Raw genomic sequence first — 27,632 nt, forward strand, 5'->3', positions numbered from 1 at the left:
TATATAGGATCCGGACGACTATATTATTCCATTAAAAAGTGTTATCATATGCTCAGATTTCACGATGTAATTGTTAATCTAGTTTTGATTTGAGTAAATATTAAAATTAATTTGGTCAAATTGAATGAACTTAGAAAATCATTTACTATTACCACATGCGCCCACGGCTCGTGAACCCATGCCTCTTTTGTCAACTTGGCTAGCCTGAATAGTTAGACTCTCATCCCTTTCCCACTTATCACACACGCATATATATATATATATATATATATATTGAATTGACTCGCCCACGCATTATAGCCAATTTGAAGGAAAAAGCAAAAAGTCAAATGACCAAAAATTTAGTTGAACCGATCGCAAAAATAATGACCTCAAGCCAAAACTGACCAATGCGAAATTGGAAACCAACCCGACCCGACCCAAAATTCGATACTCCGTGAATCCGAGAAAGGAAGAACTCTCAAGTCAAATCTCGAATTGCATGAGGTTTGGGTTTGACCATTTCTTGAAATGGAGCTTTCTCGGATTCACGGAGTATCGAATTTTGGGTCGGGTCGGGTTGGTTTCCAATTTCGCATTGGTCAGTTTTGGCTTGAGGTCATTATTTTTGCGATCGGTTCAACTAAATTTTTGGTCATTTGACTTTTTGCTTTTTCCTTCAAATTGGCTATAATGCGTGGGCGAGTCAATTCAATGCAGGTTGAATTTTTGCCTGCTTTGCTTGAAAATGTCAAGCCCGATTGACAAAAGGGTGGATAAAAAGCATAGTTTGATATTAATTATATGTCTCATTAATCTTAGTTGTTGAATAACGCGACACCTACTTTCTTATGAAGACAATCTACCTTAAATAAGTAAACTTCAAAGCCATGAAAACGAGAGATGTCATCAATGTCATGGTTATTTGAAGACCCACTGTAATGTTACTGCATTAGTCTGTAGATATATTTAAGCAAGAAGTAGGCCTACTTTGACCGTCATTTTTAGGGATGAGTGGTTTCAAGTTCCGTACAGGGTTCATTTTGGAATCTGAAACTTACCCATTGGAACAAGTTCCTCATTTTTTGAAACCCAGGACGTACCCTCCATTCCTTGGAACCTACCCTGTCACAGATTCCAGGATCGGTTCTAGAGTTTATCCAGGTTCACCCATATTATTAATTGAACGATTACAGTTAAACATCACATTTTATGACCATCACTTACTGCTACAATTCACTAACCACAACTTATATTTAGACACTCAAAAAAATGAAATATTAACAAAGTAAAAGTCTCAGTCATAAAATAAAAGTTCAGACTCGTAGTTCCAGATTATATACTTATCATCGGACGTCATAAAATACCGCTGGATTAGGTGAAGAAAAATTCCAAGAAAAACACAAAAACTAATTCCAGGTTCTAGGTCCAGGTTCCATGTTCCAGATTCTAGCTACCCATCGAAATAGGTTCCCCAATTATTGAAACTTGGAACCTATCATACATTTCTTGGAACCTAGAACCGGACAAATTCCCATCGCCCCGATTCTCAGGTTCCAGATTCTACCTTGGAACCATGCTTACCCCTAGTCAATTTTAATATAATACTAAATGTCGCCCATAAACTTACACACAAAACTAGAAAAACTACTTCAAAAATTATTGAAAAGTTTAAACTTTCACACTCCTAGATTAATTCACTAGAGATATTATTCGTTTGAGTCCGTCTCATACTGAGTCTCACGGTTTTGTCCTTTGGTGTACATGTGGGCACTTTTCCAAAACGTCACCCGTCTAGGTAATGCTCTCATCTGACCACGCTTATACGTTGTTGTTACGTTAAAAAAAGCCTCTTGTGAGTTAATTACAACTTCACACACACACACACACACACACACACACACACACACACACACACACACACACACACACACACATATATATATATATATATATATATATCCTAAGAATGCTTTTCCCATATTCGGTGCGCAATTTGGTTCATTATTGCTCTGTTTGCCATCCAAGAAACTTGCCAGGAGCCATTCATTGTCCGAGTTCTCTGGCACCAGCGAACACTCTCCACCCTTGTTGGACTGGGTCGTTATAGGTCCACCAGCTTCCTCGTGATACTCCTCGAATCACACACAAATGGGAGAAGGTTTTGCTCTAATATAATATTATGACACTCCTAAATTAACTCACTCGAGATATTATTCACTTTAGCCCTTCAAATACCAAGCCTCGCGGTTTTATCTTTTGGCATATCATTTGACACTTTCCTAGGAGGTCGACTATCCTGGTAGTGCTCTCATATGAGCAGGCTTAACATTGGAGTTCAAATTCTAAATGTTGTTATTACGTCAAAAACACCATTTGTATTTCTACTCCCTTCACCACCATAGAAGCTTGCCTCCAGTCCCAACAAACACTCCCTGCCTTCGTTGCACCCGGTCATTATAAGCCCACTAGCTTATGTATGTTGTCCTCGAAGCACACACCTACTGGAGAGAGTCCCACTTTGATAATATATTATGATATCCTTGGATTAATTCACTCGAGATATTGTCTTCTTTGGCCCATCCTATACTGAGCCTCAGAATTTTGTCCTTTAGCGTACAAGTGGGCACTTTTCCAAGAGGTCACTTATCCTAGTAGTGCTTTCACCGGAGCACATTTAACATTGAAGTTCCAATACTAAATGTTGTCGTTACATCAAATGTCTCTTGTAAGTTAATTTCAGTTTCGCAGATATATATATATATATATATATATATATATATATATATATATATATTCCAGAATTGCTTTCTCCCATTTGGTGCACAATTTGATTCATTCCTGTCTCATTCACCATCCTAGAAGTCTATTAGGAGTCACTCTTTATCCAGCCCTCTAGTCTCAACAAACACTCCCCCCTCGTCGGACCGTTTCATTATATTAAGATTATTTCAAATGACACTATATATATAGTTTTCAAGATCAAGTTGTTCACTATTGACCAAAGTCAAAACTTCATATGCTAAAAAGTGAAAAGCTAGAAGTAAAATTTAGTCTAAACAACTCAAGAATTTTGAGAAACACTCGTATTGAGGATAGAATCATTTAAGCTATTTGACAAATATTATAATGTCCAACCCATAAACTTAAACTGATAAATGGAGGAAAAACACATGTTTATAAAAAGCATATAAACCCCATAGTCAAGCGATGTGGTTATTTCAACAACACAAAAGACTGAAGCAAAATGTAAAAAAAAAAAAAAAAGAGCTTTTGAAAAAGATAAAAAGGCTCAAACACTTTGACCAAGTGTTAAATACCTCACATTGCTAGTGTACGAGGTTTATATGCTTTTTATATATATGTGGTCTTCCTTCTCTTATCAGCTTGAGTTTTTATCGGACATTTTGACATCATATCAGAGTCGAGTTCTTGTCTAGTTTATTTCATGTTATGGCCTCCGTTCGTAAAATTTCAGGTGTTGTTCTTGATCCATGGTGTTAAATATCCCACATTGCTTGTCCTCGGATTTGGATGCTTCATATATAGGTGTTGTCGCTCCTCCCATTAATTTAAGCCTTTGGGCATTGTAACATAAAGAAATATGCTCACATTGCTGCTCTTGGGTGAAAAAATGAAAGAGCCAACGCCCAAGACCGAAAGGCAAAGACAATTACATGTGTCAATGAGGTCAACTCTTTCAGAAAATTCAAAGCCGCTTTCGCATGGAGACCGTTTTTGCAGTAGGAGACATTTAAGAATTCAAACTTATGATTGTATCCACATCATGAAAAACGTATGACGCATTGCCCTTCGTTTTTCTTTACACATCTAACGTTTATGAAAATTAAGAGCATGGCCTTATGAAAATGCTTAATCGTTTACTAAGAAATTAGAAAAAGTAAATTTTTTATTTAAGAAGTGGAATATTAAATAAGATGTGGAATGTTCATATGGGTCAAAACCAGACTAGGAGCATATATTTACTTGAGCATCTACATATGGTTTAACAATTTGTCCACATAGAATCATATGACTCTATCATTATATACTTCATGCTAATATGTTAAGACCAAATTTTCGAAACAAGTTTTTCCCTACTGGCAACTTTGTCATTTAGATTAGTTCTTCTGTGGGATGAAATGTGGTTGTGAAAATCAGGCCCGCATATCAATTAATGCTTCTGATAGTTCTTCTGTGGGATTAATTGTTACAAAATATGCATCAAGAATTAAAGAAAGAAGTATGTTCTGAGCCTCATTGTACATGTCTTGTATGTACACTACGTATCTTTGTTCAAACGAGTTCAGAAAAGCTTGCTTCCAAACTCATCCACCTCAGTCCCTTCTACACGAGAAGCCATTGATTTTCTTGCTAAATCTCGGAGCTGGGACAAGCTCCGCCCTAGCTTCATCGCCACCTTCATCTCGAACATATCTCCGTTCTCTCTCTTGCTGTAGTCTTGCTCTTCGAGCGTCGCTTCGATCGTCTCTTCCATAAGCTCAAAAAACCCCGCACAGTTTCTGTACATCTCCACGACCATGCCAACTTGACCTCCATGCTCGAAGCCGTTGACGATCGCTGCCATTGCACCAGCAGTGGCTGCCACCATTGTGGCTGTTGAGCCACCGAAGGCCGAGCTGGCTGCGGCAATGCCAGTTAGCAAAGGAGCTGAAACTGCCATTATCTTATTCACTTTTAGAGCCAAATTCCCGAGCCTCAAGTAGTCTTGCTTGTCTTTGCTCTTGAGGACTTGGACGATCGCTCTCATCTCCACTTCTAGGTCCTTGCTCCATCCATTTCGCTCGGTGTTCGGGATGGTTTTCCGCTCTCGAGATTGGCGGTGGTTGTTGGAAACCCTAGGCCACCATGTAGCAGGCTCGAATTTCGCAGGGAACTTCTCGAGCATCGCTCCGAGCAGAGGCAGCGGATAAGCCCCATCAAGGGCCAGCACCTTCGCCATCATCTCCTTCACGTCTGACTCAGACGGAGATTGGCGCGCGAGCATTGGCTTGATCTCGCTCTGGAGCTGCTTGAACAACCTCGAGGCATTGCGTTGCTCTTCAGCCAGCTGCGAGGGCTGGATTTTGCTCATCATGAGCGACATCCCAGTGGCCGCGGTAAACAAGAGAGTCGAGCATGCTCTCAGCGACGGAGCCGGCGCAGCCGCAGCCATGGCCACCATGGTTGTGGCAGTGAGAGTCATCATGTTGACCGAGTTCAACAGGAGCTTGTTCCAGTTGTCTCGCTGCTCGCCAATGTTATCGTGCATCTCCACTCTATCTTCGATGGCCTCCAAGATTGCATAGAGCTTCGTGATCGTTTCGATAGAAGGAGTCGGCGAAAGGCGCGGCTCCAAAGCTCTATCTTTCTGGGCGACGTCCATCTGTAGCGGCTCAACGAGGACGTAAGAATTTCTGGTACTCAATTCCTCGACTAGCTTCTTCGTCATCACAGTGCTTGGAACGGCAAGCCGGAGTTTCGAGGGCTTCGGGACTTGGATCGAAGCGGTGATCGTTCTCTTCAAAGAACAACATGAAGACGAAGAAGAAGAAGAAGAAACTAAGAGAGAGGAAGCTTGTAAAGCGGCCATTAATGAAGGTGACAAGTCTTGTGTTGCTGTTAATCTCTTGTGTTTGTTTCAAGGGTGTTAATGTGATGGTTTTGTGAGGATTGCTTGAGGATTGGAGTCGTTTTGGTTATGGAGGTTAGGGGTTCTTCTGGGTGCATATTTATACGTGCGAAGTACGCGATGGAAGATGAAGAGGCCCTAGTTGTTCAAAATTTGACCGTAGAACGCAAGGTGTTGGACTCAGCCCATGTGGCTGACCATTTCTATTCTCCGATTTTGTACAATTCAAACATCCAAATACTACGTAAATTTGCAGCATAAAAGCATTGTTACATCACCTCTATCTACGTTAAATACGTCATTACATATGTTTTCATCTAGATTTTTTTCTAATTCCGTCTACATAATTGACATATCACACGAATATGACGGGAAAATTTTCCAAAAAATCTTAAACCTATCGTACTTTTGCCAATTCAGTCATAAACCTTTTAAGTTTGCCAATTTAGTCCTAAACCTTTTCACTTCTTGCCAATTGAGTCTATCCAGCCAATTTTGGCTAGCCGGCACTGACGTGACCGCCGGCCATCCAGTCAATGCTGACATGGCAATTTTTAAATATTTTTTTTGAATTTTTTAATCTTTTTATTTTTTTTCTGACTTCTTCCCTTTGGCCGGTCTGGCGACTAGCCAGAGGCAAGGGCCGGCGACGTCGACCTTGCTGGTCTCTAGCGAAGCTCGCCTCCACCGGCCGCCGGCAAGGTCAGCCTCACCAAATTTGGGCGAGGGGGTCGCAACGGCGACGCCAGCCTCGCCTTAGCTGGGCGAGGCTTGACCTCACCTAGATCTGGCGAGGCCAACCTCGCCGTCGTGACCCAGGCGACGACGAGGCTTGCCCTCACCAGTGGCCGGCAGGGGCGAGCTTCGCTAGAGGTTGGCGAGGTCGACCTCGCCGGACTGGCCAGAGGGAAGAAGTTAGGAAAAAAAAAGAAAAAAAATTTTAAAAATTGTTGCATCAGCGTTGGCCGGACGGCCAGCGACCACATCAGCGTCGGTTGGCCAAAATTGGCCGGATGGACTCAATTGGAAAGAAGTGAAAATGTTTAGGACTAAATTGACAAACTTAAAAGATTTATGACTGAATTGGCAAAAGTGTAATAGATTTAGGACTTTTTGGACAATTTTCCCTGAATACAACATAATGCAAGTGAACATTCAAATAAGTGAGTCATATTCAATTTCGACAATGACAATTTGTCATGTTATTTATTATACTAATTTTGAGAATCGGTGTTAGCGTATCTTTTAATTTTAGGTAATACGTATGAAAGATCACTTTTGCATAGAATAGAAGGTATCCTACCATATGAAATGACTGATAGCATTACATGGACAACATATAGGAGGCGGATGACTATATTCGATGATTAAAAATTTGTCATCATATGCTCAAATTTCATGACAAAATTACTAATATAGTTTGGATATGAGTAAATCCTAAGATTAATTTGGTCAAATAGAATGGATTTAGAAGAGCATTTACTATTGCCTGGCGACCATTTTTTGAAATTGATTTTTCTCAGATTCACATAGCATCGGGTTTGGGTCGGGTCATTTTTCAATTTGGCAATGGTCAGTTTTTTTGGCTTGAGTTCATTTTTTTGGCGTTCAAGTCAACATAAATTTCGGGCATTTGACTTTTGCTTCTTCCTCAAGTTGGGCTATAATGTGGCGAGCGAGTCAATTCGATGCAGGGTCGAACGTTTGCCTGCTTTGCTTGAAAATGTCAAGTGGCCGAATGATGTTAAATCTTATTCGTTGAATAACACGGCGCATACTTTTACGAAGACGATCTACCTTAAATAAGTAAATTCCGAAAATAACGAAAAATTTCCAGAAAAAAGCCCTGCGAAAATCGAGTATGAACATGAAGATTATCATTGATTGCAACTATCAATGTCAAGTTATTCAAAGCATGTCAAAAACAGAGAGGCATCAGGAAGAACAGAGAAAAGGTTCATGGGGCTCATGTACCATCCGACAATTAAGATGGCTTGTAGTACTTTGTGGGGACGAATGGCATTTTCGTGACGGCGCCGTCGTAGGCCTTTCCTCGGACCAGGATCTTAACCTTGGTTCCAGCTTTGTGCGACCCGGATTTCACGTACCCCATGGCTATGTTCTTCTTCAAGCAAGGGCTGAACCCTCCACTCGTGACTTCACCGATGTTGGCTCCCTTATCGTTCTGGATCTCGCTGTGACTTCTGGCGGGCGGGCCTGAAGAGATGAATCCGACACGCCTGATCTTCGGACCCTCTTCAAGCTGCTTGAGGATTGTCTTGGCTCCGAGGAATCCGCCTTCAGCCCTCCTCCTCTTCCCAATGGCCCATGTCAGTCCTGCTTCCACCGGAGTTATGTGTTGTTCCATATCGTTGCCATATAAACAAAGTCCAGCTTCAAGACGGAGACTGTCCCGAGCACCTAAGCCGGTCAACCTCACCTTCCCTTCTGACTTCTCCAGGATCGCTTTGGCCAGATCCACAGCATGCTCTGAAGGAACCGAGATTTCAAATCCATCTTCACCAGTGTAACTGCAAATTACAGAACCATTTAATAGGCTCCCATGCTAGTTGGACGAGAATAAGGAAGTGGCATAAAAATGAAAAGATTCTAGAACTATTGATCTAGCCAACTTTGCTCATTTGTGAGGAACATACAATTGTAGAAGGACAAGAGAGGCCGTTCCACACGACATATGATCTTTAAAGACCAAATATAGGAGGACAAGCTGATAGCGGAGATACAAGAACGATGGTCATTTCCATGAAGTAAAAGACAATAAAAGGATCAACCGAGAAAATTTTCATATACCCGGTTCTGGTGAGGAAGCAGGAAGCACCGTTGATATCAATGATGCGAAAGTCACTGAAATAAATCTTGCTCAAGTCCTCTTTTGTCAGGTGCTGGAGAACTGGGGCGGCAAGAGGACCCTAAAACAAACAAGAAAGGAGGACTCATAGTTATGTCCCTGAAATAGACACTTGGAACATTAAAACTTCCCTTTCTAAATCAAGCTGCTTTTTGAACTCAGAAATCATGACAGATATGGCTATAGCGAAAAGAACAGTCCCCCAGTTACAACCGAGTCTAGAATAAATTCTTTACAAACTGCAGCACGAGACCTTTCATTTGTCCCTCCATATTTCATGTATGCAAAGAAGTATCATCTGTTAACAAGAAGATTAATAAACAAAGCAAGGCCTGATTACTCGAACAACGATACTTTCAGAGAATTACGATCTTATCATAAACCAAGCTTTTGATTCTAGTATCAACAATATTATCAGTTTCGATTCAAAGAATAAGGATAGGTTGATCAGACAATCTTCTTGGCCCATTCTGAGTACAAAAAATAACCATCTATTTAAGAATGAAGACAAGTAGTGAAATCCACATGTCCGCCCAAAAACTGTGAAATTAGGAGAAAGATGTGCTCGGTAAGATCAACCTGGAGAGCAAGGAGAGATCTTTCATCATGAATGTGCCACGAAACATCCCCGCCTTTGGCCTTGAAAGCCTTCATATGCTCCTCGATATGGGCCAGGTCCTTATCCCTACACCCCGCATTCACCACAAGGTATATGAGATCATCCTTGACTTTGGTGATCACAGAGTCATCAATTGCCCCTCCTTTCTCATTAGTAAACACAGACAGTGTCCCTGTGCCAGGAGCTAGCGCAGCGACGTCGGCAATGACCAGCTTTTCAAGGAAAGGAATGCAATCCTTCCCTTTGAGGCTAAGCCCACACATATGAGAGACATCAAAGAGGCTACCATTTTCTCTGCAGTTCACTGTGGAGTCCATGATTGAGTCCTTGTATTGAATGGGCATGCTCCACCCAGCAAAAGGCACCATTTTTCCCCCATGAGCGACATGGAAGTCATAAAGCACTGTCTTCTTGAGATCAGCTTCGCTTGCGAAGAATCGACGTGCTACAGCCTTCTTATCAGCCTGAGCAATGCGGCGACTGATTGACTGGCCAAGCTGCCACAAACTTCCTCCTCTCATGTTTAGATGAGAAAATTCTGGTCAAAGAAATAGAAGACGTTATAAGTAAGATATCCGGGGAAGATAAGGACAATAGACAAGGAGATTTGTCTCTGAGCATATATTAAGTGTTAAAAATATATCTCGAATTTGAGCTAGTAAAAGAAACCAAATCCAAGTATGTTTACTAGCTTGAATAGGTTTCCTAGTTTCAGTGGTTTCCTAGCTTAAGTTGTTTCCTAGATTAAGTAGACTTCCTAAAAGGAGTTTCCTAATTTGGATGCAATGTAGTACATATGAGAAGAGGATCTTCTTTGTGATGCATCTAAGAGAAGCTTTTGGTGTTCAAGCCAATAAATATTGTGGTAAGATGTGTGAATTTCTTAGTGAGGTCAAGATAGTGGTTGCGAGTAATTGTGAGGGCTAAACACTATTTGAGTTTTTTGAAGAAATTAGGGGCTGAAAAATATGGAGAGCGTTTAAGAACTTAAGTGTGGTTGTAGTGTATCTTGATCTATAATGGAATCCTATACTACTCTCTGTGTGGAGTAGATCCCACCGATTAAACCACAAAAATCTGGTATCCGATTTATTTCCTTTCTTCTGTTTATCATTGTGTTTGACCGCAACATTAAGCCTAGTCCTACTATCCTTTCTGGGCTGATAATTGAGCAAAAATGAAATGGAGACGGAGATTATTTGCTCTTCATTTAGAATCCTTTCCATGCCAGAGCAGGGGAAATTTAAGAGTTTTTTTTCCCTATCTCACCTCAGTTCCCATTCTCCAGACAACAGCTTTAATTGAATCAGGACAAGTCATGATGGGCATTGGTTTGGTAAGTGTATACAGCATAAATATTTCAGCAAAGGATGAAATGATGCATCATTAAAACAATCAAATGAGGAAAGAGCAAGCATATTGTTTGACAGAGATTTTCCATGTTCGCATGAGTAACTCTACAAGGAGCTCAAGCATTTCATGAAAGTCCAATCTGGTGCTATATTCCTCTGGGAAACTGGCAGCATTTAGTTGTGTAAAACATCATAAGCACGACATCACAACCCAGACAAAACATACAACAAAATACATCTATATCACCTCAGGCTGTCATTATACGTTAGGTCACAAGATAAGACAATGGTCATCAGCCCTCTAAATCCAAGAAGTTCATTTTGAACAGAACAATCATATTGTCCCAAGAAACTCAAAAAAATAATAATAATAATAAGGAAAGAGCTTCAGATTCTATGAGAAACACAATCAACCAATAGCCGATGCCTTGATTCACCAACAACAAATCAAAACAGATGCGGCTTTCATATTGCACACACGCACACACACTACATGGTCTCAAAACTGGTAGAGGAAACTCTGAACATCAATCCGTCCTCACCAAAGCCACATTCATTTCCAGCAAAAGAACAAAATGGCATTCAGATCCTATCGAAAAGCCACTTTCCCAGGACAAGAAACAACGTGTCCCGCGGAGAGATCCCACTTCCATACAAGAAAGCACCATCCTTTCACCAAAAGTCGATCAAACAGAACAAACCCATTTCATCTCTCGGGCATTTAAGCAAATACCACACGCACACGGAGAGACAGAGGGACTCACCCCAGAAGATGCTCTGCTTCTTGACGAAAGACAACCAAATCACGGAGCCCAGAAGGGCATAGCAATGCACGAGGCTGGTGATAGAAAAGAGGATGTCTTTATATGATATGGTGGACAATTAACAAAAGGGCCGGTCTATATTTTTTTTCTTTTTGGGTTGGTGAGGCAGAGTGCGTAGTGGGTGGAGGAGGGTTCCTCTGCCCAGATCAAAACCCATCGTCACTGAGTGGTGCTCGCAGCGGGAGCAACCCCATCCTCTTCCCTCGGCGTTCCCGTGCTGCTGAGCCCCACGAAGTTCCCGTGCTCTTCGGGCATCGAATGGTCCAGGAAGGAAACCAGAGATGCGACCATCGATGGAGGATGCTGTGATTGGCCTCGAGAGGAAGATGAGTCGGGTGCTGTCGTCTTCTAAAGTTAGAACTGAATGTACTGGATCATCGGTGGAATCTGACAGGTTACCTAAGTAGAGTTCCAACACCAACGGGGAAACAAACAAAAGATTCTGTTCTTTTTTTTTTCTACGGAGGAAAATAATAGCGCAGAAGTTGATATTTGATAACCAGAATTTTTTTTACCATATACACGTAAATCCCTTCTTTTCTTCACAATCCTTTTATACTTGATTACTGAGACATGTCCTGAAACAATTTTAATCGTGATTGGTTCCGAGGTGAATAAGTTACAGATCTGGAACTTAAATTCTGCCTTGTCAGAATCGGTTTCTGATTTTTGGAATCGAAAACGGATCTTAGGGTATGTTTGCTTTGGCTTTGGAAATGAACTTTGGGAAAATTTAAATTGCGTTTGGTAGAAATATTTTTGTAAAGCAACTTTTGGTAGCAAACTTTTTCTTACTTTGGTTGCATTCAAATTCGATTTTGGAAATGACCTCCACAGGAGGCCGAGGGTAGTCTAGATAGCTTGACCTCAGATGGCCCTCGGCGGGGTCGTGAGGGTCTAGCGGCCCCTCGCCTAAGTTGCGTGACCCCAGCGAGGGCCACCTTAGGTTGTGAGCCCAAGTGATCGCCCCAAGCAACTGTCGCCTAGGTCACGCAACCTCGCCGACCTTTTGTCGGCCCTATGCCGGCCAGATCTAGCCTTGCCGGTTGTCCTCGCGTATAGAAGATGAACAGTAACAATGAGGGCAAAACCAAAAAAATGAAAGAATTGATGAGGGTAGCTTTGGGAAAAAAATCATTTAACGATAAGGATGACATTCTGCAAATGCCGAAAGCCAAAGCAGGTGGGAACTTATCTTTGGCTTTCCGCTTTGCCAAGGCCAGCATTCGGCCAAAGAAGTCCTAAAAACTAAACCAAATGCCTCACTTTTTCCCAAGGGGCTTAGAGACTTAAAGTCATTTGAGAAAGCTAAACTAATCACAGCTTGACTTTGGAACTAATCGGGATTTATTTTGCATTTTTTTTCATTTTATTATATATTCAAAAAAAGTAATCGACTTTTAAAAAAGTAACAAATTTACTTAAAATTGGTGGCAATTTGGTTTGGTTCTAGATTCTATCTTGGAATCGACTTTACAGGCTCCCCGAGCAAATCGGCTAGTTCGGGGTACAGAATCAAAAACCGAACCAATCAAAGTCGATTCTCAATTTTTAGAGCGGGAATCGAATGGGTCCTCTTGTGAACCAACCTTTGAATTCCCAAGTTGAACCAGCTCGGTTGCTCCCCCTACTTACGATGTTTACATAGTTAGTTATTATCACGAGTCTAAAACGAAACGATTTCTTGAATTTGTCCTACTTTGATGACTTGGAAAAAAAGAGAGCATAATTTATCCACAAATTTTTGGCCCTGCTTTTTTTGCATATTGGTTTTTCACCTTTGCCTTATGAGATTATAGGAACATATATATCTCTGTTAATAAAAAAACCCGTTTTCTCATTTATAATAATCTTCACCTAACGATGAACTAATTGGATTTGCTTCTACACATTACGGCGCCGTTTCCTCTCTCCCAAACGACCGAAGAAGACAGGACAAAAACCAACGAGAGTGCCCCCCGCACGTTAATTTTCATGGCCGCCAAAATTTGTCAGAGGAAAAAGTCTTGAGAATTCGAGGTAAGAGAATCCACACTGAATCTCCAGAGCCATGCAAATAACTGGTGGCCGAGAGCAGATTCTCGCCCAAGATCTTTGATAGCTATTGGGTCCATCCGCTCCAACACTCCCTTTGTCTCGCCCCTCGTTTGGATGATGCTTGCTCGCGTGGAAAAGCACAGTTTGTCTTCGCATATCCCGTGTGATGAGCTCGTCTCGTTCTTGACGAGGTGGGTAACCCTGCAGCTCTGTTTTTCCGTCGCTGGTTCGCGTTTTCGTTGATGGGTCATTTCGGGTTTCGCGGTTCATGGGTTCTGTTGCTGGGTTCTCGTTGATGCAAACAAGTTTTGTGGTGTTTGATTGCTTTTTGCTGTGAACGATGTGTTTTTTGCGTCGAGGCGTTGTCAATTAGGGGGCAAGCTTGTGCGTGCTGATGCAATTGTTTCCATGTTGTTTTTAGATGCAAATTTAGGTGGAAGAAACGTAAGAGAGTGAAGTTTCTGGCTTGTTTTCTAGTTTATCTTCACTTCAATACTGGAGTTGAACAGAGAAAAGAGGGGTTGCAAGAAGCATTGGAGTTTCTATTAGCCAATATCTAAATGATGTGAATGTTTTTCTTTTGTTTTCGTGTGCCGAAGTTATCTACAATCACGGTTTTTTTTTTCTTGATTGCTAAATTTTAATAGGTCAGGGCAATTAGAAAATATGTTAGCAAATTCCATTGTGGATTTGCAGATTCTTTTCTGGATATGGAGAAATTCAAGTCCTTATCTGTCCATGTTGCTGAACTTTGGTTTTGTTGATTGTTCAAACTCTTGACATGTTGGTTTCGTTAATCTTATCAGGTTTACAGTCATCTGTTTTGGGATGGAATGCTGAATGAAGATTTATCATGGTACAACCATGCTAACAGTAATGGGCAGTGTTAGCAATTATCAGGCAGTTCCAAAGAATCCGGTTCTGCGTGGGACCGTTTCATGCAGAGCTAACCATGTGATTTGCTCCAATAAAAGTGCAGTTTTCGTTCCTGTGAGGAGTACTAGTAACGTTTTGAATTCTTCATTTTCCGACAAAGGACGCACTCAACTTCAGACCCTTCACCATGTGGCTTCGAAGAGATGGCTAGTATGCATGTCCTTTATCTGAGTTCCATTTTTTTTTAATATCTCGATCTAGTTCTTTCTGGTGCTAAAGGTTGTGCAATTGCTGTGATGCTCTAGTGCCGACTGGGTGACTCCAGTTCGCTTGATGATGAATATCGTTCATCCCGAAACATAGCCATCAGTCTCTTTAGGCGGTACAGGAATGCTGTTGATCGTGGAGGAGGTGACAACTTAAAAGTATATTTAGCAGTTTGCTGAATCTTCAATGAGTGAACTTGAGTTGTTGTCTTTTGTAAGTCAAAACCTTTTCCCTGTATCAGGAGTTCATCAGTGCTGGGGTTAATGCATACGCACTCGGCTGCACCGACGAAGGATTGAGGGACGAACTTAACGATATGAAGGAATCTGGCATCGAGATTGAAGCAATGCAAGCTTATGGTGGAACCACCACTCTAAAATCTAACATCATCTCTGAGGAGGTAATTACTGATTAGAACCTGTAAACTTCCTGAACTATATAATAATAGTGGCATTCCAGTGTTCTTGGTGACTTTTTGGGCTCTTTAATTTACACTGATCCTATTCTTAGTTTATTCCCTTTCCAATATTAATGCGTTCGACTGTTTTAAGATGTCCACCGGTTTTCATTATTTGCAGATTGATGAGTGCATACTGTGGTTGAGCATTATATTCATTACCATCTTGTGCACGCCACAACCAACAGTTGTTAGATGGTCATCTATCCCGCCAGTGTCGGAAGAAATACTACTCCAGTGGAAAGGATTCTGTGCTGTCATAGCAAATGCGTATTATATAAGGGGAATGGCATGGTGAGCTTTTGCTTTCTTCGTATCATTATTATTGATTTCTGAATGCAAGCCTTCTTATGGTGACACAAGATTCGTAGAATGAAACTACTTGTCCTCGCATGCCGCCTTTTAGTTTAGAATCTCATGTTGATAGCGGTTCAACTCTATGATTATATTAAGGCTTCCAGTGAAAACTCTTCAACTGGAGCAGATGGCTGTGATGGGCCGTTCAGAAGAGCCATCGGTAGTAGCTAGCAGAATGCGTCTGGTGTTTAGTACGCTCGAGGTTAGCTCCTATTCTACTACAATCTTTCCCATTTCTGTGCAAATGTTCAGAGAACGCATCTTCTGAAATTTTAAAGACTGATACACGGTGGATGTCCCGGTCTCATATCCTTCCACTATATGCAATCTCCATGCATTTTTCATTGTAAGTGATGCATTGAATGACGTGACTTTATAGAGTGCAAGAGATGCTAAACCAGAAAGATAAATGACATAGACACCCTGCATTCGACCATTATGTCGTAAACTTCTTCGTTGGCCATTTGATTCCCCTTTTTTTGCTTGAGCGGTCTTGTAAATTAGTTTAACCTTATGCTATTCAAGTTCTATGATGAGGATGGATTTCGAGTTGTTATATGCATCTATTTGACGTATTTCTGATGGTGAGATTATTTATTGGCCTGTGCAGGTAGTGAGTCCACAGTGGCCAAGAGTCTAAGTGCTCCTGATTGAGGTGTACTCATTTTTCAAGCATATCATCCCTTGTAAGAACTGTGTAGATTTTAAGTTCAATAATGCTCAGTGACCCAGAAATTTTCACTAGTCTTCGTGTATAGTAATGTGTAATAATTACGCAAATCTGTGAATATGTTTTCCCAAATATTCGAGTCTAGGCCATGCCATCGTTCTTTTTAGCTTATACAAATGTTCAGATTACCTTCGCAATTAGAAGATACAAGCTGAGTATATGACTTATTACATCACTTAATGGCCTTCTGCATTTGCACTGGCACTTGAAAATGATTGTTGTGATGCTTGTCTTTGTATCACCAAATAGACGAATTTGGCACAAACTGTCTTGGTCTTAATGTGGACATCCAGATGGGGACTTATGGGGTTTCCCGTTGCGGCTATGTTTGCCTCCGTCTCTGCCCGCCCATGACCATACCGTTTAGTGGAATCTCCACCACCACCACCCCCACCACCTCCGCCTCTACCACCAGCTGCCCCTACATCACCTCCTGAAACAAACCCAGCGCCAAAGCCACTTCCTTGACCAAACCCTTCACCAGAGCTACTGCCACCATTTGCTCCACCTCCAACACCGCCGCCGCCACCACTGCCAATTCCACTTCCAATACCACCGCCAGCGCCAAACCCACTTCCATCGCCAAAGCCTCCCTTAGAACCACCTTCTCCACCTCCACCACCGGCAACGCCTCCACCTCCTCTTCCATTTCCAGTACTCCCACCTTCCCCTGCCCCTCCTCCATAACCTTCTCCTGGCCATACGTGCCATTTCCTCCACCACCGCCGCCACCCCTCCACCTCCACCTTCTGCTCCAGCATAGCCCGCACTACCATTCACATTGCCCCACTTCTCAAAACTTTCGTCGTATCTACAAAAGAAAGTTCCACAACTCCGCCAACTTCTAAACGAGCAGTGCCTATCATTGTCATTGTCGACCATAAGCTTCCTGCCGCTTGATCGATGACAAAAGCTGTTCCGATCAACTTCTTTGGCAATTTCATGGTGGACAGTACTCATGGAAGCAATGACAGTGGAAAGAAGAAGAGCAAGAACAAGAGCTCAGTTAAATGTACTCATGGCTCTTAACAGCTCGAGAGCTTCCCTGAATCAAGCCAACTTACTTGGGGTTGTTGAACCCAAGCCTCTCAGCTCTTAATATATAAGCAGCTACAAATGGAATCTGCTGTTTAGACATATTGCAGTGGTCCATGTCCATTAATGCCTTTCAAAGGGAAATCAGTGGAGTAGTCATACAAGCCAAGGACGGTCCAATACATACTCTCATGGTTCTCAACCACATCACACACACACACACACACACACACACACACACACACACAAAGTCCCCGAGTCCCTTCATTTTCCTTAGTCCCGTATTTGTAGGAAGCAAGTTTTTATGGGTTAATTGTTAATATCTCATTCATGAAACGAGTTGAAATTTCTCTAGTTTAAATACAGTAAAGTCTTTCTGTTGGATCTACATCAATTGACTTGCTTATATTAAATTTAAGGAAAATGACACAAACAGTCCTTGAACTTTGACTCAATGTGTAATTTGATCCTTGAACTTTTAATCTGTTCAATATAATCTCTGAACTTTAACTCAATGTTCAATGTGGTCTCTGAACTTTTTATGCATGTTCAATATAATTCCTAAACTTTATAAAAATGTTCAATATAGTTCTTTCATTAATTCAAGTTCAGGGACTATATTATACATTTTTATATAGTTCAGGGACTAAATTGAACATGTACCAAAAGTTTCAGGAACCACATTGAACAAATTAAAAATTAATGGACAACATTGAACATTAGGCTAAAATTCAGGGAGTACATTAAACAAATTAAAAGTTCATGAACCAAATTGAATATTGAGCCAAAGTTCAAAAACTATTTGTGTCATTATCCCTTAAATTTAGAACGATTCCAAAGAAAAAAGAAAAACAAAGAAATTAAAATATACAAAAGATATGTTGTTTCTTTTTCTTTTTCTCAAGGGTGGGGACTATCTCCACTATAGGTGAGGTGAGCAGCAATAAAACTTCAGAGTCTCCTTTTTTAATTTTGTTATATAATTTTTTCTTTTTTTGCTGGAAAACTAAATTTCATTTCCTTGAATCTCTTGTATGTATCTTCCATATTTTTTGCCATTTTGCCACTGGCCTAAATGAACTAAAATTGCGGGCCTCTTTGTAAAACCACCAGTCTTTTTCTCTTGGGATTTCAAATTTGTACTCATGGGAAATGCCATCTCTAGACAAACCTCTTTTGCTTTTGGTCTGTAACAGAATAGTATACTATGTTAATATAGCTTGATATGATATAGGTGTATAGCTTGCTTCATCATTTTACTTGTATTTCTTTGCAATAACTTGGCTTAGGTGACCACATAGGGGTTTTGATAAGCGTACAACTACTCCCACTCTAACAAACTAGTAGAGGGCAACAAAGAAACTGGGCATCAAGTTTCAATTTCAAGCGTATCAAAGATGGAGTGCAGCCAGTCTTCCCGCATGATTGAGATTTTTTTGAGAATTAAAGAACAAGTTCTCACTGATTTCTCAGATTTCTATATGTCCCAAAGAGAGCACATACCATAGAAAACGAAGGACTTGTTTCATGCTTTTGAGTTTGATCCACTTTATATTGTCGAGCAGTAATTCCACAAGCTGTGCAACGCATTACACTATGAACAAATTTTTACCGTTATGATTTGACTTGAAAGAAAGAGGCAGAGTGTCCAATTCAGGGAACAGAACCAAAAAGAAAAGAGCATCAAAAGAAAGGAACAGCCATGGCGAGGTCAGAGGAAAGATGTCTCGAAATTGCAAACTTTAAATGGACAAACTTGTTACATAATGTACACAGAAGGAAGAATCAGAATCCTCAAACACTCATCTACAACCTATTTCTGTCGTAACTTTTGGTGAAAATGGGGACAGATGTTTAAAAAAATCTGATCTGAATCGGGGGAAAATAACAAATAAATGAATCTCATCCAACCAAAGATCCATGGTAATTGGCCTGTAACTTAGCGCGGCATCAACAGAGGAATCAAAAAGAAAAGGGAGAAATGTGTGGCTAAAAGAAGTTGAAATGCCCTCACAAATGCGCCTATCCTGCCACTTCTCGAGGTGATGAGTCCTAATTTGTTGGCTGCACCACTTGACTCGGTGGAATTTGCCTGCCCTGTGTTATTGCTTTCCTTCTTGCTGCACCCAGAGTTAAAAATTACCCGGTAACAAGAACGTCAAGAAGGATTCAAATCAAGCAATCTTCTAAGTTTTAACACATTCAATGAGTACATACATACTGCAATATGCGGGGAGAATGAGATTTACCAACAAAAGACGGAATAAATACAAGAAAAGAAAGTACTGAAGAAATGGCTTTTCTCACCTTCCAGGAAAGATACAGTCTCCATGACCTGAATGAAACAATAAAATCGTCAGATGGGCTCTAGAAACTTTCAGAAGCACAGAGAACATAATACAACTAGGAAAAGAATTTTTCTTATTAAGATTTTGCGAATGCTTATTTTGTAATTAGAAGCATCGCACAGGAAATGAGGCATCTCCACTAAGTTTATCGTCACTTAGGAGTCTTCCAGCTCAACCCAGATAAGGAAGATAAGAATCATCGACTAGGTAATCAGTTAAATGACAGATCGAGAAGTTTGGTTGACCAATAGAACTCACTAGTTCAATGATTAGAGCTTAGGAAACGTGCTACTCCTTACAAGGAAGTCCTAATGCCCAACTTCAACAACTGCTACTCCTTCACAAACCCTTTAGTTACATTGACCACTAGGAATGATGTGCACTCTTAGGAGAAAATGAGCTCGAGTCTGAGAAGAAAATCTTCATCCAATTTAGTCATACATCTTACTAAGACAAGGTGTTCTCTTGTTCATAGGGAAAAGCATACCACACATTCGCCAATGAAGTCATAGCCCCTTACAAGCATGGCCAAGCAGGGCATAACACAAATCCAATATATATGCCGTTCAAGAAAGCAGCATGGAAGAAGAAAGAAGAATGCCTACTGGGGTCAGTAGTGGTGATCATAGCAGCACCCTTGAAATCACAAGACCCAGAAGCCTTCCCTTCCTTCTGGTAATAACTATCAAATGCATATGAGGCATGGCTTTTCACATTGTCTGGCTTAAAACAATTCTCTCCAGGCTGAATCTCTGTGCAATTTGCCTGGCCCGGACCACACGCCCAATCCAGTGCCGCTTGCAATGTCCTTGAATCTACACCGTCCATTGCTATACAGAACGTCTGATTGGTTGTATCATTGGCCAAAAAGCCCCCGGTTTCTGATACGTGCAGCAAGTAAACCGGCGTCAAGTCCCCATTAAACAACCCCCAATTGGCTTCAGATATTGGAGGTGATCTAAGATCCTCATTGAACAACTCATATATGTACACATTGGACGTGATCTCCGGGTGCAGAGGAGTACCACTTTTATCAAGTACATGTTTAATCAAATTTGAATTGTAAGTATCTGCATAATCAATGGCTGCATAAGGCTCCTTTGAATCACCCTTCGATGGCCATCCCGTCTCAGTCACGAGAACTTTGACATCCGTAATGTTAAAATTCTTCATTGAAAAATAGGCAGCGTCGATCATCGCATCGAGCACATTAGTATAATGAAGCAAAGTGTTGGGATCAACCATTTCTTTGGATGGAGCTATTGGCTTGAAGATCGAATTTTCAAGAGGAACTACACCTTTATTCTCCATGAACACATAGTAAGGGTACAAATTCATCATCAATGGCGAGCCGGTCCTAGACAAGAACTGCAACAAAGGGACTATCACTGAACTAAGGCTCTGGTTAAAGAAAGCTTGAGAAGGTGGGAATGTGTCGAGAATCAGTGGCGCGGCATGTGGGGTCGAAATCTTAATTTCATTATGCAAATTTGCAGCTACCAAAGCACTGTAAAGCAATTCCATTGCAGGCACAAGAATGGGAGCATAAGAGGGTACTGTGGTCAAGACTTCATCCCCAACTGCAATGCCTGTAATTAGGGTTTTCGGGTAGTAAGCAACGACGTTTCGGCTAATCCAAGCTACCGCCGTGGCATTCGAGGATCCAATTGCAAGAAGCTGGTTATTGGGAACACTGATGATTACCCGAATCTTACTGCGAGCCAGGGCTTGGAGAATGTCCGGGTTCGCATCAAAGAGACGTATGTGGGCGATCTTCTGCACTTGGAGAAACGACACCAGAGCTTCGGGGGAAACAAGATTCGAAACTTCCGTCCCTATATTCAACCCCACAAAGGGTTCGTCTTTCAGGTCCTGGGTTTGCTTAATTTGCGCCACTAGAGATGACCCAGCTGCAGAAGCAATTCAAGATAACGAAGAAAGAGACCCAGTTAAAATCTAATCCCCTGCGTTTTCTTGAATTTCATGCACTGAAGTGCCGGTTACCTGGAATTCCAGAGCAGAGAAACAAGACGGCGGTCAAGAAAACAGAAACCATCCCGACCTTCGCCATTACCGAAATACGTTTGCTTGCGCTTCTTCATCGTCCAGTTCAGCTTCAGCTGCCGACAGTGGCATTACGTCGAACAGCAGCGAGGAAATAAGGGGACTGACGGATGGAAACCTCACGCTCTGCGGTTTTCTCAATTACGGTCAACTTGTCTCACCGCGAGAGAGAGAGACGTAGAGAACAGGAGTGTGCAGAAGTCCGTTCGCTGTCGAAAGCCGAATCTGGGTTTGGATTCGACCGAGGAGCGTGTTGAAGCAACATAGGTTTGAGTTTTGGCGTAGTTTTAAGGATCAAGAAAGTCATTTAGCAGCATGCAAAATTAAATTTAGCCAGCAACTTCTGTACTTCAAAGGAGGGCGATGCGATGCAAAGTTGTTGACCAAAGAAAAAGGAGAGGAAAAGGACTTGTAACGTTTGGAATTTGGATGGAAACTTGGGGTGACTTTTGCTTTTCGGCAATCTTGGTTGGAGATGTCCGCTTTTTCCCTACCCAATTATTTGAAGGTAGAAAAATGAGTTCGATCTCGCAATTCTACAAAACCATTTGGAAAGAAATATACAAAAAAAAAAGTGGTTATTACTACTAAAAATCTCGAATTGATTATACCCATGTCATGATTTTCCCGAATTAATTTTCGGTGTCACGAAAAATTTCCAAATGAATACTTTCGTGCCACATTTGTTGTGTCAGAAAAAAAATCTTAAACTTGTGCACCCGCGACAAATCTATCCTCCGTTAGCTTCCATCAATATTCTCGTTCAATTAGTGACGTAAAAACACACGTGGCTAACAACTCGAATGATCAACTCGAATGATCAGGGCGTGACATGGACCTCAAACGATGTCATTTTGGGGAGCCAGATTTGAGAAAAATGAGCCGAGAGCTAAAATCTGCTAATTTTTCCCTAAGAGCTCCTCACGTCTCGAATGAACTACTAAAATCCCTAATTTCGCCTCAGCCCCAATTTTGCCCTAAACTTTTGGTGATATGGGAGAGAGAAAGGGCAGATTAAATCTTGCAATGATCTGTTGTCATATTGAACACTGGCCTAAAAGAAATGCTGCAATGTTTTAGCTTTTCAGCAACCATTCAGCAATGATCTTATTTCCAATCATGTAGAGCTCATATTCATAGTTCTTTTATTGCCAGTCCAAACACTAAATTCTTACCGGGTCGCTTCAGCCCAGTCTCCACAGACGAACTGCTTGAATAATGCAGTTTTCAAAATCAAGAGAACTTAAGAAAATGAACCTTAAGAAAAAAGCATGGACTAATGATGGCGGCGTCGCTAGACAATGCAAGTTCATTTGCATCTAAACAATAGACGTGATGCCCGATGAGGAATAAAAGAATGATTTAATCTCGGGCCTTTCGGTGACGCCTGCGAAGCTTGATAACATGAAACTTGTCGTCATCCTCAAAGAATTGACGAAGAATGATCCTAACAAACAAAAGCTCCTACCAACAATAACTCTATAAGAATGGCAAATGCCGTCTTTTAACCCCCTTCTTCTGGAGTATAGATGTGCACAGATGGAGAGTTAGAGTTGGCAACAGAATGCGCGTTTTATGTTCAGAATGTGAATCCGCATTTAGGTACTCAAAGAATCTCTCTATGGAACAATATCCGATGGATAGCAGCCAAGGACACGAAGGAAACCAGCAAATTCCTGCAAACAATGCAGGCAAACAAAAAAAGAAGATTACATTATGGTACTTTCTAGTATGAATTTGCCAGTGCTCCGCGTACACATTAAAATAGAACAAGAGTGAGCGAGAGCTGATTATGGCTAAACCATTGAACCTTGATACACCCTCAGATCAGGAAGTAAACTGAAAAATTGGAAGCGGCAAAGAATAAGACAATGGACTGCTTCCTAGGAATTGATACTAGAGTACAATTTAAACTCTAAAGAACATCAAATTTCCAATTTACCGATCTCTAGTAAGATGTGAAACAACAAACCTGCAGATGTCCCAAGGCATGTTGGGCCTGGGGGTCTGCCATGGACGCTTCAAAGTCAATGTAGAAAAGGTAGTCAAAGTACCTGCCATGTTTCCATATCAAATAGTCAGATACCAAAGCATGTAACTTGTAATAAACTCTGCATCCCCCAAAAGTAGAAGATAAACCCTACTCTTTCAGAAAACAGAAATTGCATTATCACTATCTTATGGAAAACCAGTTGACAACAAGACCACTCACTTGGCACCGCCTTTATTTGAGTCATCCACAACCCGCAATGGACGTTTTCTCTGAGGACGGCTCTCTATCTGAAATTTCACTAGAGAATGTAACGGAAAAATGTCCGCTGGTGGTACAAGCAAAGGCCAAATCGACCACAGTAAAACATACCTTTGTCAAATTAATGTCCCTAAGAGCAAAAACTGCAAGGGCTTTAAATAGTACACCAGGACCTTCTTCGAGAGTGAAAACAATGCTTGTCTGATGGAAAGATGTAAGAAAAAGTGAAAAAAGGAAAAGAAGAAAGTACTGTTGATGGTGGTGTTAAGAGGAGTACGTCAAAACGTCATTGAGCAATGTAATACCTTAAAGGGTCTGTCAGTTCCTGGGATGATGGGCTCTCTAGCAAGTATAAGGAAACGGGTGATGTTATCATCATCATCCTGATAAATGTTAAGGGGAAACAAACCCAATCAAGTATGATCGTGAGAAAGACAAATGCAAAAGAAACACATGCTACACAAACCTTATGACTAATGCTATGTAAAAGGAGCAGAGTATGGTAGTTTGACATATACACTGATGATTGATGCATAATGGATGTGCATAAGCGATGCATTAAAAGGTTTAAAATAAACTAGTAATATCGTGAGACAATTCTCAGATATCTCGACATTGATGCATTAAAACTTCTGGGCTGCATTGTTATCCTGGAGATTTCTAGTAATAGATGCACATTCACATTGAGTTGCTGCAGCAAATATCCGAAAACAGACTGACTACTGATAAGCTTAACAGGTGATTCACTATGGCATGTGCACCAAACAGTGCAAACTCCTCTATATTCCCTGAAAACAAGCATTACCTGTATTTTTTTGGCAAGAATGTCAAGTCCATAAATCTCTGCTGCTCTTGAACTTGCAACAGCTCCAACTTCTCTTAGACCATCGGAGGCGACAATCTATTCAGAGCATTATTGTGTTGAAATCATAATAAAATCAGTAATTTAGCATGACATCAAAAGGAGACGCATGACTTATCCGCACAGTTACCTGCGCAGCACCAGCAGTGTCTTCAGTACTGACTCTGATGACACCTAACTCCATTAGTGTCATCTCGCATTGAGCCAGAGCCTGATGTAAATAAGTTACTTGTTAGATTGGAGAATAATAGGATCATGTACATTTTCATGGAGAGTACGTAATGTCTAATACAGTCAGTAGCATCAGATAGATATTACAGTAAATACCAGCATATGAGATGCTTAAAACAAGTAACTAGGATTTGGCAGCAGGCTCCTATTTCTAGTTGGCAACCAAAAGGTTGTGATCCGAAGAGAAGGTTATAATAACAGCTCATAAACCTACAACTGAAAAGATAGTTTAACAGTTTCATCACAATTGATTTGTGATCGAATCTATTGGTCACAGTTTTATAGTTTGTCATGATAAGTTGAAATCATTTCTCATATCCTGTACACAAGCAGGTCATACAGTCAAACAGCCTTCCTTTTTAACGAACCAGGGCAAAGGAGAAGGTGAAAATGGGCAAAAAAGTGACCTGTGGGTGGCTCAAAACCCGTTTAAGATCCTCTTTACTTGTGCCAGGCAAACCCAGTAAACAATGATTAACTTGTAATTGCACCTCCCCCACTATGTGCAATCTATGACGAAGAAGCAAGTCATAGTTACGGTGGATGCTTCCACCTACAGAGTTCTCGATAGGTAAGACTGCCCTGTCAACTAGCCACAATTCAACTGCCTGAAAGAAAAACACTTAACCAAATTTAGGTTTGGTCATGCATTATCAGCAGTTGAGCATACACTGTAGCAGTGTCTTAAACCTTGAATGCAGCTTCAAACTCATCACAAGGAACTGTCTCACACTTTGGGTATGCTTTTAGAGCAGCAGCCTCACTGTATGCTCCGGGTACACCCTGCATTGATGACATCATAGTTCATATATATAGCATTCTGAAAATGTGAATGGGAAAAATAGGTAAATGCTGGTTCTGTACCTGATAAGCAACTCGCACTTTTGAACCGTCATTTGAATTAGAATATAGGTCCAGCGCAGACAGCGGTTCTGCCATTTATGCATGTGACCAAATTTATGAAATCGTCGAAAAGACAGAGGAGAGAGCTGGGAATTTAATAACAAAACAATTAATCTTAATTTCATCAACTTACCAACATTATAACAGCCAATATTATATTTTTAGGTTTCAATGACAGGCAACGGGATTTGGTAAGTGATCAATAATGTTCGGTCAAGCATAAGAAAATGGTCTCCAAGAATCTTAAATATGCATCTGAAAAGATTTTCTTTCCGTTTTTCCCCATTAGTTGTTGGAGTGGAGAGATTTGCAGATAGTCGTGGGCAAATCTACATTCCTTTTATCACTTGATCCCATGATATAAAGTCATTTATGGTCATTAACTCGTAAATAGCCTATCGCAGAAGCACAAAACTTTATCAGCAATTAGATGCTAACTCGTTTTTTTTTTCTGTTTCTCTAATCGATCAAGTTTGCATAGATAGATGCCTACTCCAAATACAATCAAAACCTGTTCACTAAAGAATCTCCTAGACCTACTACTTCTTAAAGCACACATCATTATCCCCTCTAACTAAGTCATAAAATTCAGACTCACGGGTGCGATTTCCAATCTGAAACAACTCGCATTTTCCCTTTGATCAAGAACTTCTCAACTAAATGCATCAGCATTTATTAAGGCAAACATAACTATCATGAATTCCATCCACATACTCTGGAGCAAGATTTCTTCGTGGGGCATGTCCTTTCATTTTCACATCCATCACATGCATGAACCACACAATTATTCATTCAATCATCACCTTCTCCATAGCAAAACCAGTTAAACCATAACAGATCCAACAACACCCAAAATGAAAGACCCCAAGCATCACATAACAAAACCCAAAGTCAATCTGCATTCCCCGTGAGAAGTCCTATACTCTCCAAGCTAATTCAATTCAAAACACAGTCAGAAATAACCGATCTTGTCCAATTCCAAATTGAGGCTAATCTTCATGCAGACATTAATGAATAAATTCTCCCTCATTCTACATAGAATCTCAAAAGCTACCAAATTACGTCAACGATAACCAAATGCAAGGAACTCACCAAACAAATTTTTTTAAAAAAAGGCAGAATTAAAACTACTCACTTGGAAGAAGATTCAAGTCCCTGTGAAACACCTTGGCCTCCTCTTGCTGTGTCCTTTCAATGGCCCCAGACGACTCCAACCCAGAAGTTTGAGGCTTCTCATCCTCAACAGGAGTGATAGCTCTCTGAGCCAAGAATCCAACACTCAGGCACTCCCATTTCCTAGGCCTCACCGAATCCCCCTTGACACTCCAATTCACAGCAAACCCACCAGTCCTACCCCCCAAATCGGAGCAACCCACGTGAAACTGCGCCGCCTTGGCACAGACCCAGATGGGCAGCGCGCCCTTCGAAGCCATCAGCATCATTCAATCCGCCCAACCGCGCAAATGCGCAACCATGTGCTGGTGGGTTTGGTGGGGCATTGCCGACGAAAGAAAATCAAGAAACGGTGGTGAGGCTGTGGACCCCGCGGCGGGTGCAGACGTACGTAATCATTAACCAGCGCGAGAGAAAGATTTCCCGGGCAATGTGCGTTGCAAAGTGCGGCTGTGATTGGGAAATGGAAGGAGGAAGTTTCGGGTTGTTAATCAGGACTTCTTGGAGAGAACAGAGGAGGGTAGGTGAGCGGAATGTTGGCTACACGTTTCCTCGGAATGCATAGAAGGATAGATGGAGACAGAGCTAGCTTTTGTGTTCGTGTGACGCTTTCTGGGCTAACAATAATCAAGAACCAGAGAGACAGAGAGACAGAGAGAGAGAGATAGAGAGACAGAGACAGAGACAGAGAGACAGAGAGACAGAAGTTGAGTTCTTCTTCCTCTGTTTGCTGTTTGCACATACGTAGGTTAAATCTGTATGTTTC

The 27,632-nt window shown here is 41.2% G+C and overlaps 5 protein-coding genes and 1 long non-coding RNA gene across 7 annotated transcripts; 2 read left to right on the forward strand and 4 right to left on the reverse strand.

Moving 5' to 3' along the window:
* Window positions 1-4,142: 4,142 nt before the first annotated feature.
* Window positions 4,143-5,666, reverse strand: LOC115688112 (probable F-box protein At4g22030). Its single transcript, XM_030613855.2, has one exon. The coding sequence runs from the start codon at window positions 5,570-5,572 to the stop codon at window positions 4,286-4,288; it is 1,287 nt and encodes a 428-aa protein (XP_030469715.1). The 5' UTR covers window positions 5,573-5,666; the 3' UTR covers window positions 4,143-4,285.
* A 1,805-nt stretch (window positions 5,667-7,471) lies between these two features.
* On the reverse strand, window positions 7,472-9,620 carry LOC115688048 (aminomethyltransferase, mitochondrial). The gene is made up of 3 exons (XM_030613779.2): window positions 9,060-9,620; window positions 8,423-8,541; window positions 7,472-8,142 (listed from the first exon to the last, which is right to left on the reverse strand). The coding sequence occupies exons 1-3, from the start codon at window positions 9,618-9,620 to the stop codon at window positions 7,596-7,598; spliced, it is 1,227 nt and encodes a 408-aa protein (XP_030469639.1). The 3' UTR covers window positions 7,472-7,595.
* Window positions 9,500-11,427, forward strand: LOC130139309 (uncharacterized). Its single transcript, XR_008817547.1, has 2 exons — window positions 9,500-9,640; window positions 11,221-11,427. It is a non-coding gene; the product is annotated as an uncharacterized LOC130139309 (long non-coding RNA).
* Window positions 11,428-13,255: 1,828 nt separating this feature from the next.
* On the forward strand, window positions 13,256-16,174 carry LOC115688047 (uncharacterized). 2 transcript variants are annotated; one of them, XM_056315704.1, is made up of 7 exons: window positions 13,256-13,503; window positions 14,009-14,398; window positions 14,494-14,613; window positions 14,697-14,855; window positions 15,034-15,206; window positions 15,366-15,471; window positions 15,880-16,174. In XM_056315704.1, the coding sequence occupies exons 2-7, from the start codon at window positions 14,153-14,155 to the stop codon at window positions 15,907-15,909; spliced, it is 834 nt and encodes a 277-aa protein (XP_056171679.1). In that variant the 5' UTR covers window positions 13,256-13,503; window positions 14,009-14,152; the 3' UTR covers window positions 15,910-16,174. The 2 variants fall into 2 exon arrangements, with proteins under 2 accessions (XP_056171679.1, XP_030469637.1); XM_030613777.2 differs by having other exon boundaries at window positions 13,257-13,503; window positions 14,119-14,398.
* A 2,583-nt stretch (window positions 16,175-18,757) lies between these two features.
* LOC115688045 (glucan endo-1,3-beta-glucosidase 1-like) lies at window positions 18,758-21,915 on the reverse strand. Its single transcript, XM_030613773.2, has 4 exons — window positions 21,387-21,915; window positions 19,988-21,292; window positions 19,342-19,369; window positions 18,758-19,154 (listed from the first exon to the last, which is right to left on the reverse strand). Exons 1-4 carry the CDS (start codon window positions 21,451-21,453, stop codon window positions 18,974-18,976), a joined length of 1,581 nt encoding a protein of 526 aa, XP_030469633.1. The 5' UTR covers window positions 21,454-21,915; the 3' UTR covers window positions 18,758-18,973.
* An 876-nt stretch (window positions 21,916-22,791) lies between these two features.
* Window positions 22,792-27,569, reverse strand: LOC115688046 (arogenate dehydratase/prephenate dehydratase 1, chloroplastic). The gene is made up of 11 exons (XM_030613775.2): window positions 26,829-27,569; window positions 25,655-25,722; window positions 25,481-25,573; window positions 25,198-25,398; window positions 24,690-24,770; window positions 24,503-24,598; window positions 24,003-24,080; window positions 23,809-23,898; window positions 23,659-23,726; window positions 23,419-23,500; window positions 22,792-23,122 (listed from the first exon to the last, which is right to left on the reverse strand). The coding sequence occupies exons 1-11, from the start codon at window positions 27,133-27,135 to the stop codon at window positions 23,066-23,068; spliced, it is 1,221 nt and encodes a 406-aa protein (XP_030469635.1). The 5' UTR covers window positions 27,136-27,569; the 3' UTR covers window positions 22,792-23,065.
* Window positions 27,570-27,632: the final 63 nt, after the last annotated feature.

The sequence above is a fragment of the Syzygium oleosum genome, unplaced genomic scaffold (genome assembly GCF_021117445.2).
Source record: "Syzygium oleosum isolate NSW1041296 unplaced genomic scaffold, Sole_v2.1 Sole_v2.11, whole genome shotgun sequence".
Lineage (NCBI taxonomy): Eukaryota > Viridiplantae > Streptophyta > Magnoliopsida > Myrtales > Myrtaceae > Syzygium > Syzygium oleosum.

What these genes read in the sequence shown, in the direction of transcription:
- LOC115688048 (XM_030613779.2), bottom strand. Translation starts at nt 9,620, where the DNA reads ATGAGAGGAGGAAGTTTGTGGCAGCTTGGCCAGTCAATCAGTCGCCGC. An exon ending in GATCTCTCCTTGCTCTCCAG is followed by an intron (nt 8,542 to 9,059) that starts GTTGATCTTACC and finishes TGTTTGTTTTAG; the next exon opens with GGTCCTCTTGCCGCCCCAGT. An exon ending in TGCTTCCTCACCAGAACCGG is followed by an intron (nt 8,143 to 8,422) that starts GTATATGAAAAT and finishes TGTAATTTGCAG; the next exon opens with TTACACTGGTGAAGATGGAT.
- LOC115688046 (XM_030613775.2), bottom strand. Translation starts at nt 27,135, where the DNA reads ATGATGCTGATGGCTTCGAAGGGCGCGCTGCCCATCTGGGTCTGTGCC. An exon ending in GGGACATTAATTTGACAAAG is followed by an intron (nt 23,727 to 23,808) that starts GTATGTTTTACT and finishes GTGAAATTTCAG; the next exon opens with ATAGAGAGCCGTCCTCAGAG. An exon ending in TCAAATAAAGGCGGTGCCAA is followed by an intron (nt 23,501 to 23,658) that starts GTGAGTGGTCTT and finishes GAAACATGGCAG; the next exon opens with GTACTTTGACTACCTTTTCT.
- LOC115688045 (XM_030613773.2), bottom strand. Translation starts at nt 21,453, where the DNA reads ATGGCGAAGGTCGGGATGGTTTCTGTTTTCTTGACCGCCGTCTTGTTT. An exon ending in TCTCTGCTCTGGAATTCCAG is followed by an intron (nt 21,293 to 21,386) that starts GTAACCGGCACT and finishes TTGCTTCTGCAG; the next exon opens with CTGGGTCATCTCTAGTGGCG. An exon ending in GACTGTATCTTTCCTGGAAG is followed by an intron (nt 19,155 to 19,341) that starts GTGAGAAAAGCC and finishes CTCTGGGTGCAG; the next exon opens with CAAGAAGGAAAGCAATAACA.
- LOC115688047 (XM_056315704.1), top strand. Translation starts at nt 14,153, where the DNA reads ATGAAGATTTATCATGGTACAACCATGCTAACAGTAATGGGCAGTGTT. An exon ending in TGGCTTCGAAGAGATGGCTA is followed by an intron (nt 14,399 to 14,493) that starts GTATGCATGTCC and finishes GTGATGCTCTAG; the next exon opens with TGCCGACTGGGTGACTCCAG. An exon ending in GAGGAGGTGACAACTTAAAA is followed by an intron (nt 14,614 to 14,696) that starts GTATATTTAGCA and finishes TCCCTGTATCAG; the next exon opens with GAGTTCATCAGTGCTGGGGT.
- LOC115688112 (XM_030613855.2), bottom strand. Translation starts at nt 5,572, where the DNA reads ATGGCCGCTTTACAAGCTTCCTCTCTCTTAGTTTCTTCTTCTTCTTCT.